This window comes from Xyrauchen texanus, chromosome 30, assembly GCF_025860055.1.
Source record: "Xyrauchen texanus isolate HMW12.3.18 chromosome 30, RBS_HiC_50CHRs, whole genome shotgun sequence".
NCBI lineage: Eukaryota > Metazoa > Chordata > Actinopteri > Cypriniformes > Catostomidae > Xyrauchen > Xyrauchen texanus.
In genome coordinates, this window is record NC_068305.1 from 34122587 (window position 1) to 34137381 (window position 14795).

A 14795-nucleotide genomic window follows, 5' to 3' on the forward strand; every position below is an offset into this window, starting at 1 on the left:
TTTATTATTTATTATTTATTTTAATTAGTATGAGGTCATAAAAGTGGTGTAGGAGTGGTGGTGGCGTAGTGGGCTAAAGCACATAACTGGTAATCAGAAGGTTGCTTGTTCGATCCCAACAGCCACCACCATTGTGTCCTTGAGCAAGACACTTAACTCCAGGTTGCTCCGGGGGAATTGTCCCTGTAATAAGTACATGGCAAGTCGCTTTGGATAAAAGCATCTGCCAAATGCAAAATGCAAATGTAAAAGCTACATCTATAATATTTATAGAATTCAAATGCACAATATATGTAAAAAAACACACCAATGTTTCCTTAATGAACCGACCTGTTATTAACAGGTTATAACACACTGAAAATATAAGTTAAAAATTACAACAAAACACATTTTTAAGGGTCAGAACCAGCTAGAAATAAATAATTTCGGTAACAATTGCAGATTACCTCTTTTTACCGTTTTTATTGAAACATTGCATGTCACACTGCATGACACTGCTGTCACTGTTGAAACTGCTTGAAATTTCATGTCTACTCCACAAATGCACTTGTTCATCCTAGAAGTCACACGGTAGAAAATTGTCTTCTTGAAACTTTTAGAAGCCAGATGCATGCCGATCAAATAACAAAAATGCGTAATCTGCATGTGTGTAAATATTTATACATGTAAATGGTGACTTCTGTTGACGAGCTAGCTATTGAGCGCTCTTTTGAACTGTAACTAATGAGCTGTAGCTATTTTCCCTCAATCTACGCTATTGTTTTCCCTATTCAAACGGCTACAAAAGCAATCCCCACTCAATGAGAACAGCACATACTAGATGCAAGTTGCTAATGGCAGCGATCAATTATTCACCGGCTAATCTGCCTGAAGAGACACTGGAATGTGGAAAGGGCTCATCGTGGACCTGCATTAATATTCAGTCAACAGGACTCTCTCTGAACTGCCTACATGTCATATCAGAACCCAGCTCTCACAAAGGAGCGATGTCTAAATGAGTGGTTTCAAGAGGCTGCTTCTGAAAACGGACTATGTCTAAGTGCAGATTTGCTCTTGTTAAATGGACAGTGACCATTTTACAACACAATGGCTGATTGCTGCTCAGTTATCTGTTATGGTGCTGTTACAATGGTAATAAATGTCCAGAATGTTCCTCTCCTTCATTAGGATGAAAAGGAATGGAAAGGCTCAAATCTGGTGAAGCAGTAAATGTAATAAAATGCTTTGTTGCAGATGTTACTAACACATATAATGTGGTTAAACCACCAATAACATAATATTACCATAGAATACAATTACACACATGATAACACTATTTTACCTCTAGCCTGATCTTGTTGGTGTAATTTGTCAGGTTTATTCAATCAAAGAATTGTGCCCCAAACAATATAAATTCTGTCAGTTTACTCACCGCCATCTCGATTCCTCAAACAAAGCTATCATCTCTCTTCAGAAGACATGGAATAAAACATATAGATTTTTATGGGCTGCTTTTATGATACTTCTATGGAGTTTTTGAATCCTTTTTCGAAGCTTGAAGGCTCTAGATCCCACTATTGTAATTGTATGGAAAAGAGCAACCAGTAATTTTGTGTTCCATGGAAGAAAGAATGTCATACAGATTTGGTACAACATAAATGTAAGTAAATATTGACAGAATTTTTGGGTGAACTATTTCTTTTAAATAACATTTGTGAATTTAGACGTTACCACATGAACACATTATATGTTCCCGGACAAAATGTTTTGCAGTGTAATTCATTGGTTGTAAAATGTCCCAATGCAATGCCTCCTGTTGCATATGCAACCAAAGACATGAGTTGTCTAAAACAATTACAGTGTCTCTATAAGTTAAACACTAAACTTCAACATAGTTGAGTAAACTGTAACATAAATCAATGATAATATTCATTATGAATTTCAATGCAAACTATTTCCTTGAGTTAGATCATTGAGTCAGCTGTTGTTCATGTAACTCAAAAAGAGAATAGCAAATGTTTGACGCAAGAGGAATTTCTGTACAAGCACCTGCTTTGCAGCACAAATGCAGTTCAGTCATGACATCTCTCAGATTTAGCATGTTAATGTGGGTATGACATATTGATAGGATATTGGTCTTGGTGGACTAGATCTGCTACACTGCTGCTGCTTCAGAGCAAGTACAGAGACCTGCTACTGCCAGAACATACACAGACACACTGAGTTAAGCATATGGACATGCTGCTGCACAATTAGGCATAAATACAATCCCTATGTAGCAGATCTAGGCATGTGGAGCTGGGGAGGTGGAGGGTTCAGAGAAAAAACTTGCAGTGCGCTGCAGTGAAACTGGCTTACTTGCGAACTGAGCAAATTTAAATGTAGGCAAAGAGAGAGTATGCAAGTTGATTGGCTATCCGATTGCACGACAATAGACTTATCAGCTTAAACCATGTGAGTTCAAAGACCCTATCAGCTTGCGCCATTCAGAGTTACATGCCAGACCTAAGAACTTAGTTGTGAGAATTGACTTGTGCATCAAAACTCATTGTTAAAAACAATATAAAGGCTTCATAGACACATCAACACATATTCTTTGTTCCTAAGTTTCATATAAAAATGTTAGTGATACAACTGAATACATTTCAGTTTCCGGGACCAGAGAACACGTCCAAGAATTTCAACTGAAGCATGGCCACAAGAGATGAAGGTGTAGTTGAGAAAAGACTGATGATGAATGAATGTGCAGTTTTGAAGAATGCATTGTAAAGTCCTTGTTTTCTCTATACAGTATAAGCAGAAAGAATAAATTAGAAACAGATAGTCATGTTACCTGCAGGCCCTCAATAGCCAATCTCAGCATGCTTGGAGTTAGCTTGGAAGCTTGCTTGAAAGTGAAGTTACTCCAGTCTATGATCAAGACAAATCCATTTACTTGTAGCTCTGGGTCTTCTATCATTGCCTCCAGAGAAAGTAAGATAGCTCGCAGAATATCCACAAAAGTGTACCTGCAGATAAGCACAAGCTTTTAGGGAGGTTTCCAAACAACTTCTGAAAGGATAGTTTACAAAAAAATGTAATTCTATCATCATTTACAAAATTGCATTGCATATTTTTTTTTCTATACAATGAAAGTAAATGGTGACTGAGGCTACCATTTGGGTTTGCAATAACACGAAGGAGACTAAATAATGAAAAAAATTCATTTGGTTGAACTATACCTTTGAAATTAGTATACAAAATGTTCATAGTAAGTAATCAAGCATGCAGGCAAAAATGTCTCTTCTCATATACAGCTATTGGCAAATAAGATGTTGGTCAATATAACGGTACTTAAACATCTACACATGTCATTCTACACCACCAGTTGAACAAAGACTTTGGGAAACACATTTGGTAATTGTGTAAGTTTGGATAGCAAGCGCCTTCAATGCCAACTTGACCCTTGTGCTTGTCACATATTGTTCCAGTGAGAGGATGCCAAGAGCCCTACCATCTGAGGCAATGGTGCGACTGGAGTGGATTCAATGGCTGTTTGATATGGACTTAAGCATTGTGCACTCGCCAGCCTAAAGAGCGGAGACTGAACTCCAATAGTTAGAGAAAAGAAAACAGATTAATTGCCAAGCTTCTCACTAGGGCTGCTCAATTAATCTGAAAATGAATCGAGATTACAATTACGGCTGCTGAAATAACTTATCGTAAAAAGTGTCTATAAAAGCATTCCGTAAATACAAAAAATGTAAATGTAATATTTAAATTTTTTTCAGTTGAGCATTGTTGTAGACATAATCATTTTATTAATGATGCAACAAAACTAGAATGCTCACAATAAGGAACACATTTCTAAATGTATTTTTGGACGTGTAGCTTACATAAAAATGTGTAAATTACATTCATTAAAATAATAATCGTGATTACAATATCAAGGGAAATGATCGACAATTACTGTATGATTTTTGTCATAATCGTGCAGACCTACTTCTCACAAAACTCTATTAACTCTATATGAAAAAGTATTTGGATACTTAAAGGGAAGGTTTACCCAAAATTGAAAATTCTCTCACCCTCCTTGCATCACAGATGTGTATGACTTTCTTTCTTCTGCCGAACATAAATGAAGATCTTTAGAAGAAAATGTCAGCTGTGTAGGTCCATACAATGCAAGTGAATGGCTGCAAAAGTACAACCATCCACATAAAGGGAGCATAAACGTAATCCATATGACTCCAGTGGTTAGATCCATGTGTTCAGACATGACATGATAGGTGTGGGTGAGAAACAGAAGTCATTTTTTATCATAAATTCTCCTCCCTGCCCAGTATGGGGCGAAATCACGAAGAATGCGAATCACCAAAAACAGAAGCAGAAAGTGAAAGTGAAGGAAAAAGGACTTAAATATCATATTGCTTCAGAAGATATGGATTTAACTACAAAAGTTGCCTGGAGTACATCTATGTTGCCCTTATGTGGATTTTGGAGATTCAAAATGTTGGCACCCATTCACTTGTATTGTATGGACCTACATGTCTGAAATATTCTTCTACAAATCTTCATTTGTGTTTATCAGATGAAAGAAAGTCATACACATCTGGGATGGCATTAGGGTGAGTTAATGATGAGAGCATTTACATTTTTGGGTGAACTATCCCTTTAAGTTACACTTTTATGTAATTTCATTGGATGTTAAATATCAAGTGTCATCTGATGATGCTAGAGCTTTTCTCAGAACTAACTTTAGTTGTCTGAGCAATTACTTTTGGTATTACTTCATCAAGGTCATATTTTAGTGGATGTATATAAAGTCAGTTTTCCTCACATTTGCACAGGGTGCAGATACTAGCAGAGTGTAGTTCATTACATTAACTATGGTTTGACAAATGGAAAGTGTCAAAATTGTTTTTGACTCGTTTCATAATTTAAACACCAATCATTTTCTCTCTGTGAAATGTTGGAAGTGTACTTCTTTTATCCATCTCATTATAAACATCCAATGGTTTGATATTTTGTTATTTAATGCAATGACATTCATATATTTTTAAGTGATACTTGAAGTGTCCAAATATTTAGGTCAATATAGAGTTTTCATCTGAGGTTCATCATTTATTAACCTTGGGGTATAAACTGATTTCAACATCAGGTTCATGGAGGTTTCAAAGTGTGAATCATAATGATTCCATTTTAAACTTTAGGTCATATTTTAAAGTCACAAGCAGTAGTGTTTATGTTGGACTATACATACACATACCAAATGCACTGTATGTTAGCATCTTGTCATTGTTAGGCTACTTCTGCGAATTCAAATTTGCTGTTTAGAGTACTCTTATTATATATATGGTTTCCCTCGAGTAGGCTAATGAATATGGATGAAGTTCTTTACTTGAGGAGACAACAGCAAGGTTTTTGTTTAGCATTGATCTTTAACTGATAAGCTAAACCAATTCGAAAACAGACTTTAAAGATAAAAAAAGTAATATTAAATATGTGTAACATGGACGTTGTAAGTGCTACATTTAACTTTAACACATCCACAATGGTTACACGTCATGCTCTATAGACAGTGAATGATAAGTGGTGCTGAACCGACAGCTAGGAGACTGCGCATCATTACGCACAATTAGCCAAAATCCAATAGCACCTCACCTGCTTTGATCCCAGTTCGCTGCGAACAGAACAAGAATCTTCCTCCCGTATCTATCCAAATTCAACAGAACCCCAGGAAATCCATCCTTCAGAGCCTGTTTGATGCCTGGATCAGTGGCTTTCAAGTTCTTGAACATATCCAGGTTCTGTTGGCGATACTCAAAGTACTGGGCCAGGAGGCGGAAGGCCTCGAAATGGTTAAATTTCCGTGCTCTGAGAAAGCGCAGGATGAAAGCGTCGTCTGTCCTGAGAAAGCCAATGTCTGGACGGGTGATGATCATGTCCCTCACCTCCTGGATGTCCTGATGCAAAGTGTCAGGGTTCTCCTTTAGCTCCACCTTGGCTTTCTCCAGGGTTTCTGGAGAGAGGCCTGCTTGTAAATGAGTCATTGTCCTTGCTCTGGATCAAGGCTATATATACTGAACTATAATAAATACTACACTATGTATAGTATATTTGATCATGAAAAATGCCAATCATAAAGCGCCCTCACCCTGCAGTTCTTTCAAATCAAAACCTGACTTTGGAGATGGTTCCGAGTATGACACTGTTAGTTAAGTCCTTGTGAGTTTTAACTGTGTTGTGGCTTTATAACTGTAACATAATTCACATACATTCAGTAATCGATTGTATGCAGGCTGATATCGCACCAATAATATCGTGTCAATAATCAGTCTGGTGGCGTTTGTTCGTTAAATCGACCACAAAATCCATTCAATCATTCCATCGCACCCCGAAAACATCAAAAAACGACCACTATAAGCTCGACTCTATCCTACCATCATCATGCGGCACCCTGCAGCATCTCTTGTCATAAGTCTCCATTTAACGCGCATTGCAAATGTTGGCATGAATTGGAGTCCGAGCATCATCAGGACGCACGATCCCAGTCTTTCTCCAAAGCTAGATTTCCATCCTGTATCTCCTTCGTGAGGAGACAATACGGTCTCGATCCCGGTCCGTATGGTTCCTGTGATGTGGTGGATGGTTTACGTCAGTGCCGCTGCTGTGGCTTTGCTTTGTTGCTGATGAGAGTGACTTCAAGCCATCGCTTCGGTGATACAGTCCGTCCGTCATCACATGGCGGAGGAGGGGAGCGCGTTCGCTCTGTACCCTCTAGAGACCCAGCAAAAAAAAAAAAAAAAAAAAAAGGGTTTGGCTTTTTTATTTATTTAATTATTTATTTATTCATTCGTTTATTTATTTATTTATTGACATTTGGCAGATTTATTTCATTCTTTAAACAGTGGTTGTGCATTTTTTATTGGAAAATATAATAATAATAATAATAATAATAATAATAATATAACATATATTTATTATAATAAATATTATTATTAAAGTAAAATAATAAAATAGATACATTAATAATAATAATAATAATTTAATATTTTTTATTGTTATTTGATGTTATTATTATTAGTAGCAAAGTAATAAAATAATAGAAAATGCATAAATACTATTATTATTAATATTGTATTGTTATTATTGTCATTATTTGTATTATTATTATCATTAGGCCTATTATTAGTAGAGTAAAATAATATAAATTAAAATATATTATAATCATCATCATCATCATGTAATGTTATTATTGTCATTTATTAATGATAACAATAATAAAGTAAAATAATAAAAAGTTTAATAAATAATAAGAATATACATCTTATTTGGTAAATATTAATGGAATTATTCTTATTATTCTTTATACTTATTCTCATTATTATTATTATTATTATTAATAATAATATAATCATAATCATGATGGTCTCATCAAACATATTAAAGTGACCATTTCCACTGTTTTTTTTTTTTATTTATTTATTTTTCTTTTTCTGAGCGATATTGCGTGAGGTTTCTGATGGCTCACGGACCACCTCCTTTAGGCCTGGCCCTCCCACATAAGGCAGGGCTTAATATTCAAATGAGATGTATTACTCTAAGTTGGTGTTTGTTATGATGCATGATTCTCCCAAAGGATAAACAAATGCAGTCACAGGCTGTTGTGCACAGGTTGCACTTACTGCAGCCAAAGGTGTGAAAAGGATCATATGCCCTCTAGAGAGTAAAATGCACATTCACAAAAAAACAAAAACAAACAAAAAAAAAACATGTCTATAGGCTAACCATGACTAACCATGGATACAGACTTGCAAAGCTCTCAGTTTGTCTAAAATATGTGAATACAAATTGAAATATACACACAACTAAGGGTACATTTGTGCATATCTGGTCACACAAAAGCATAAACACACCATTAAATGAAGGTACTTGACTGAGAGCAATCAAAGCCCTCAAGGACCATCTGTGATGATGCTGCCTCTTTTTAATCCGAGTTGACTGAATTCCAATCTGTGGCAGTGATTTCATAACAGAAATCTCATAAACAAGGTTGATTAATTATTTTTAATGTATGAATGCAAATTAAGTATGTCTTCTCAATGTTCTTACCGCTCTACTGAATTACCAAAGTATACTTTTCACAAGTGTTTAATTTCTTCAGTGTTAAAAAACACTTTCTCCTATCTGAGATTAATATACAGACAACTATAAGTAAGCCATTGGTAGGTTGATTTCCCAAAAATATGTAAACACTGTGGCTCTGTTGTACTATTAAAACTTTGCTCTGGTGTTAGATAGGGATGGAGCTATCTTGTTGTTTGACCAATGACAGATGGGGGAGTGTTCAGGAAACCTGTTTGAAAATAGTCATTATTTTCAGCCTTGTGACAGGCAGTATGTCATTCTCAGTCATCATTCTCTTTCTTTGCATCTTTTTTCCATGCAATGAAAGTGAATTGTGACTAAGGCTGTCATTCTTCATAAAATCTCCTTTTGTGTTCTATGGAAAATGTCATACCGGAATAACATGAGGGTGAGTAAATCATAACATAATTTCCCTTTTTGGTTGAACTAACCCTTTAACGTTGTCAATGACTGATTCTGTATGAGCTATTGTGTGGAGATTATGAAAGTCATGCAGCTAGCTAGGTACTGGTGGGTGGGGTGAGACAGACGGGACAGAGGGGATAATGTCACATGTTCAGTTGGGGGGCTTGAAGGGCCAAGGGACGGTCACAGAATGTGGAGGGGGAAGGGCTCCCTGGGGAAACTAGATGGAGGGATGATAATTACATTCAGCACTCATGGAGATGTGGAGAAATCAAATGAATGGACCTGCTTGCATTTAAAATTACCTTTGTTGCAGAAGAGCAGCTGTCACTTAAAATGGGTCTGCTGCCATTTTGCCTTTCTTTGCATTTCTTAAGGGTAATCTAATTTCAAAAGAAGTAAAAAAAAATAGAGTTTGACTGAGGGATGAGATTTTGGTATTATGCAATGTTGATTTCAAAGAGAAAGCATCTAATTTAAAAAAAAAAATGCTCTTAGAGGCTTTTAACTAACATTATTATTATTATTATTATTATTATTATTATTATTATTATTATTATTATTTTAATATCTTCATCCAGCTGGACTTTAATATGGGGGAATTCTCCTGGATTTGATCATCCAGAGGCATCAAAACTATGGTTTAAAGCCCAGCTCTATACTTTCAGCACTGTAATAAGTGGACAGCATCATTTCACTATTTAGAATTCATTCAGCTTGTAATGAGAAAAGCCGGGTTGTGCAACAATTCTGAATTTAAGAATTTACACCCTTTTTAATTCATGAGTTGGAATTTTAATTGAAATGGCCACGTCTCACAAGATGTTGAATTCGTATTTGAATCCGAATGACAGGATTCAATCCAAATGACAACAATTCAAAGAAATTCAACAGTCACAGTACATAAAATACGTTTTATGGCAGCACATAAATAATCATATTTTTTTTTAATATTGTTTATGCCCGTTTATTCGCTGATATGCAAAATACTTTGTTCTCAACTAAATTTGCATTTTTCTTTAAATTAATCTATTGATTGTATAATATTTTGAGTTATATCCACACATGTATATCAATTTGTTCTGTGAGGGTTTTCCTGTAAAGTTAAGTGAGATGGCATAGATAAAATGTCTGCTCCAGAATTATTAGTACCTTATGAAAAAGAGCATAATTCAATATAATATAATATAATATAATATAATATAATATACCACAGTTAGTTCCGGTCCTCGAATTTGATTGGACGAGAGAAGATCCATGAGCACTGATGGTCTGACACCATCAGCACTCAGACGCTTCACTGCGTGTGTATCACTCTGCTTGTGTTCGTGCTGTTCTAAACTAAAGTGTAAGAGCAGTGCAGATCTGTTAAGAGTTATGGTTTGTCTTTTTTTTTTTTTACATGTATTTTTTACATTACATATGTTAGCCAGCAGGTGGTGGCAAAAGACCATTTTTATGTGTAATATGAGCCAGTTAGGTGATATCAGCATCAGACATTTACATGCAGCCAGGTCTTAATTTGTGCTGGAACAAGCCGGATCCGGATCCGGTACATCCGAATTTAGATCCGGCACCTGTTTTGAGAATAATAATAAAAGAAAGATAGCTATATGGAGTGTTTACTCCATGCCATGTTTTGGAGGTGATCGATTCAATTTTACAGCTATAATTATTCCTATTTCCAAGGTAATAAACAACCTCTCTTCTATAATTGGTGGGGTGCAGAATGATGGCGAAAATACATCTTAATTTACTGGATTATTTAAGACAGGGCCCAACATCTGAAACCAAACAGGCCACAGTAATTATAGATACCACAAAGAAGCCAAGTCACTTTGTCAGCAGTTTGGCATTGACAGCTCTCGATCTGCCATTCGGGCTTTGAGGGAATATCGCGAGAACGGTGGTGAGCTCATCCCAGTGGGATTAAAAGACTTTTTGATTGCGGTCAATACTGTTCTGATTTCAAGTGCAGAGTGTGAGAGGGGTTTTTCTCAAATGAACTAAAATGGCAATGCCGACCGAGCATCTCTCTACATCTCCACGATTTCAACGCTTATATTTCTCTGCCTTATTGGACCCCCAATATCGCAGTTTAACCCCTTTCCATACGTGAGGTCATGGATTTCAAAAGGACGCAGGACTGCAAAAGACACCTGAAGCAAAGCACGAAATAAAGAGACAGAGGGGAAAGCAATGTCTGTTTTATGGTCTATCTTAAACAACTAAAAGTAACTTTACTGTGGCATTGCTTGTGTTGATTACATTGTTTATTCTGTTTTTGGTTTCTTTGTCAAGTGCACGCTGTAATAAAAGCAACTGATGCAAGCTGTTAATCACTTGAGTTGGTCCACTAATTTGATTGCTCAAATGTTACTTCGCAATTTACAAATTAAGCACTGCATTCAGCACTATATGATTGATTGCATTACTACTACTAGCTAGAAAATAGCTTTAAACTGAGAGACACAACAGACTGATTAATTACACAAACTGAAGGCGATTACCTTTTATCGGACTTTCCACATTGGAGTGGATACACTGTTTAAAATGGAGGACATTGTAGTTTCTATAGTGATCTACTCTTGTGCACCGGCTACCGCAAAATAGGGAGAAATACCCCTTCTATTTTTCCACTGAGAAAGCTGATCTTCAGAAAGCTGACAGCATCTCTGCTTGGGTGTGGCAACTGGTGATCACACATGCTCTGTCTCTCTCTCTCGCTCTCTCTCTCTTCACACACATCCATCCATGTTTATCCAATAACTTGTTAGAAACAGCACAAGTCATGATACTATTTCTGAAGTGACATTTTTTAATTACTAACGGAGGCTTGGACGCATCATTTGGTTTCAACCAGCAACGGTAGATTCTGATCCGTAAGAAAGTAGTTCCATGCACAAATGCGTTTTTATGACCGTACTCAATTTTTCCTAATTTTATTAAATTTACTTGTTCATTGAACTGTTGTATATAAGCAATATCACACTCACAATCATACTATATGGCCCTAAATCAGCACTGCTTTGATTGCCTGTGGCACAAATCAAATCAGTGCAAATTTAGGGCCATATAGTATGATTACGAGTGTGATATTGCTTTAATATAATATAATATATTATATGATATATGATATGATATGATATGATATGATATGATATGATATGATATGATATAATTATAGTTTAATTCATAGTATATAATGAATGTAAAAAAATGAATGAAAAACACATTTGGGGAAACCATATAATTATATTTTAACATTTGAAATCCCTACAGTTAATATTTAGTGTATGGGGTGGTGGTGGCGTATTGGGCTAAAGCACATAACTGTTAATCAGAAGGTCGCTGGTTTGATCCCCACAGCCACCACCATTGTGTCCTTGAGCAAGGCACTTAACTCCAGGTTGCTCTAGGGGAATTGTCCCTGTAATAAGTGAACTGTAAGTTGCTTTGGATAAAAGCATCTGCCATATGCATAAATGTAAAGTATTGAACGGTGCACTACCCAGCACTCTTAAAAATGGTAACCTGCAATTTTTACCTTAAGGAGCTAGCATATTTCTACCTAATAGAAACCTTAAAATTATTTTTGTTTGCATAACGTGATATATTCAGGTCGATTCAGTGATTTCAAATAGTATGTGGCACATAAACAATATTTCGGGTAACACTTTACATTAAGGTTCCATTTGTTGACAACATTAGTTAACATGAACTAATAATGAACAATACTTATTAAGCCTTTATTAATATTAGTTCATATTAGTTAGTTAATTTAAACGTTATCCTGTACTAATAATTTTTTTTTTTTTAAATGAGTTAATGGACTATAAACTACCAACTAACAATAAACAATTGTATTTTTATTAACTAACAAGAACTAAGTGCTGTAAATGCAGTCAAAATATACATTGTTAATTGATTGTTCATGATATTTAATGCATTAACTAATGTTAATTAATTGAACCTTATTGCAAAGTGTTATCAATATTTCCAAAATGCAAAATATCAACATCAGTGTAAATTTGAATTGATCTCTAGCAGGCTTTGTTGAAAGTAATTCAATCCAAAAGCAATCACTAAAACATGGAAAGCCGATACGGGCTTATATGTGATTTAGCATTTGAAATTGAAGAACACAAATACTCATTCAGAATGTTTCAATACATGATTGCAAATAAGATTTAAGACTACACTGTATAAAGTAAAGGTGAGGGATGTAGTATTTTGGGACATTATGCTGCGATGCTTTAAATGAATTAAAGAAATGCTCTGACTGTGTCATGGAAAGTATGGTTTAAACAGCTGCTTGAACTATTAAATGCTACACATCAAGGCTCCAAGAGCTTATCGTGTTGCCCAGATGTTGAGCACAGATGTGCCCTCAGACAGTTAAACTCTTTGTAACACGTAAACAACTATTTAAGGTGAAGTATGTAATTTATACACCACTATTGCATCACCAAGTGGAATTGCAAAAATAATGGCTGTTTTCAAGCAGGTTTTCCTCCATTGGTCAATAAGACAGACAGTCCCTCTCCAAACCCAATGTTGCTGTGCCGGGCTGTTTGGGATGTTCAAACACTTTTGGGTGGAATCAACCTGCGAATGGTTCACTCATATTTATCTCATTTCAAAATTGAAAAAAACGACACATCACCTTTAAACTGTACAAAAATTCTTCCTTATAGTAAACGGTTGGTAAAAAATATAATTGGAACAATTACATACATTTATAATTATATACATTTACAATTACATACATTGCAATAACTATGCCAGCTCTAATATATCATATACTGTCATATACTGTGTGTATATATATATATATATATATATATATATATATATATATATATATATATATATAATTTTGATACACAAGTGGATGTGGCTTGACTAGCTTTGGGATATTTTGCTTGTGTTTATCCAGCTTGTCTTGCACTTCTTTTACCAGTATCTGCTAATATGCTCGTTGTTTATAGAGTTATATTCTCAGGGGGCAATAAGTTGTTGCCCTGGCATAACCCCTGATAAATTACACGCCAGATGGTCTTCTGCCTCATAGCAGTGGTGTGAGTCATTGCTCCTAATGCTGACATCTGGACAGACATACAGTGTGTTGTATGATGAGACGGGTTCATTACTTGTGATAAATAGAGTGTAAAAAGCTGGTCTGTACCCAAAATGCCCATTTTCTTTTGACAAATAATGTCAAGTTGAATTATTGCACGCATATGTGGAGAAAATATATATTTTCCCCCAGTGTGGCTCTAGCATTTGTGTGGTATTATATACAAAACATTTATCACTATAATGATTGGGAAAAAAATTTAAGAATTGACCTTCCAATTCACGAGTTGGAATTTTAATTGAGTTGGCCATGCCCCTCAGGATGTAGAACTAGAATCGAAATTGAAATAAAAGAAGAGGAATTTAATTAATTTAAAATACATTGAACAACTGTCATACAACTGAAGAATGTTATTCGTCCACAACACATTGTGTAAAACATAAATGTATAATTAATCCTGACTAATTATTCCTGTTTTTCAAATGATACCATTTGAATAATGCATTTTCTTTCTTGACTAATTAGACATATTTCTCTAAATATAGTGATTTTAATTTTGCCATACAGCACCTCAAAATGTTCAGGGCATTATTTAAATATTAAATATAGAATTAATTGAAATATTTAATTAAATATTTAATTAAAAATTGACTTTGAGTCTACTGTTTACATATTGAGATTTGGCCTAATTTTGAAGACTTTACATTAAATTAGGGCATTCTAATATTTCTGGAAATAAACCATATGTTGTGTGATAACATGTTTATTGGCAATTCATACTGAAAAAATAAATCTATTGTTAAAAATGACACTTGCTCTACAGCAGTTATATGATTTTTCATAACCATCTATAAAATTGGAATTTAAAAGGCATTCTCAGCTTAATTCTGAATGATACACAGTCCAGATGTAAAGAAAGAAATCCAGTATTTAATTGCACAGAGAATATCATAATACCAAGCAATACTCTAGTAAATCCCAGGAACATTATTAGCCACAGCCATTGAATACAGGCCGTAACCACAAAATACACTGAGGAGGACAAGTGGTCCCAGTGGCAGCAGTGGTCAATATTAAGTGTTTTTGTATGTAAAAGCCTAGCCTTAGGATTCTTGAAGAAAAGTACAAAAAGTATTTTTGCTAGCCAGCTGATGTCATGTAATTTCACAGATATGCTATATATTCTAATTATATTAATTGT

At 35.1% G+C, this 14795-nt stretch overlaps 1 protein-coding gene across 1 annotated transcript in view; it reads right to left on the reverse strand.

The window, feature by feature from the left end:
* LOC127623883 (clavesin-2-like) overlaps nt 1-6598 on the reverse strand; it is a 28758-nt gene extending 22160 nt beyond the window's left edge. Inside the window, exons 1-2 of the mRNA XM_052098463.1 lie at nt 5623-6598; nt 2813-2987 (exon numbers count right to left, since the gene is read on the reverse strand). Coding sequence (XP_051954423.1) covers nt 2813-2987; nt 5623-6011 — 564 coding nt within the window. The 5' untranslated portion in view covers nt 6012-6598. The remainder of the gene's footprint in view (nt 1-2812; nt 2988-5622) is intronic.
* Between the last annotated feature and the right edge of the window lie 8197 nt (nt 6599-14795).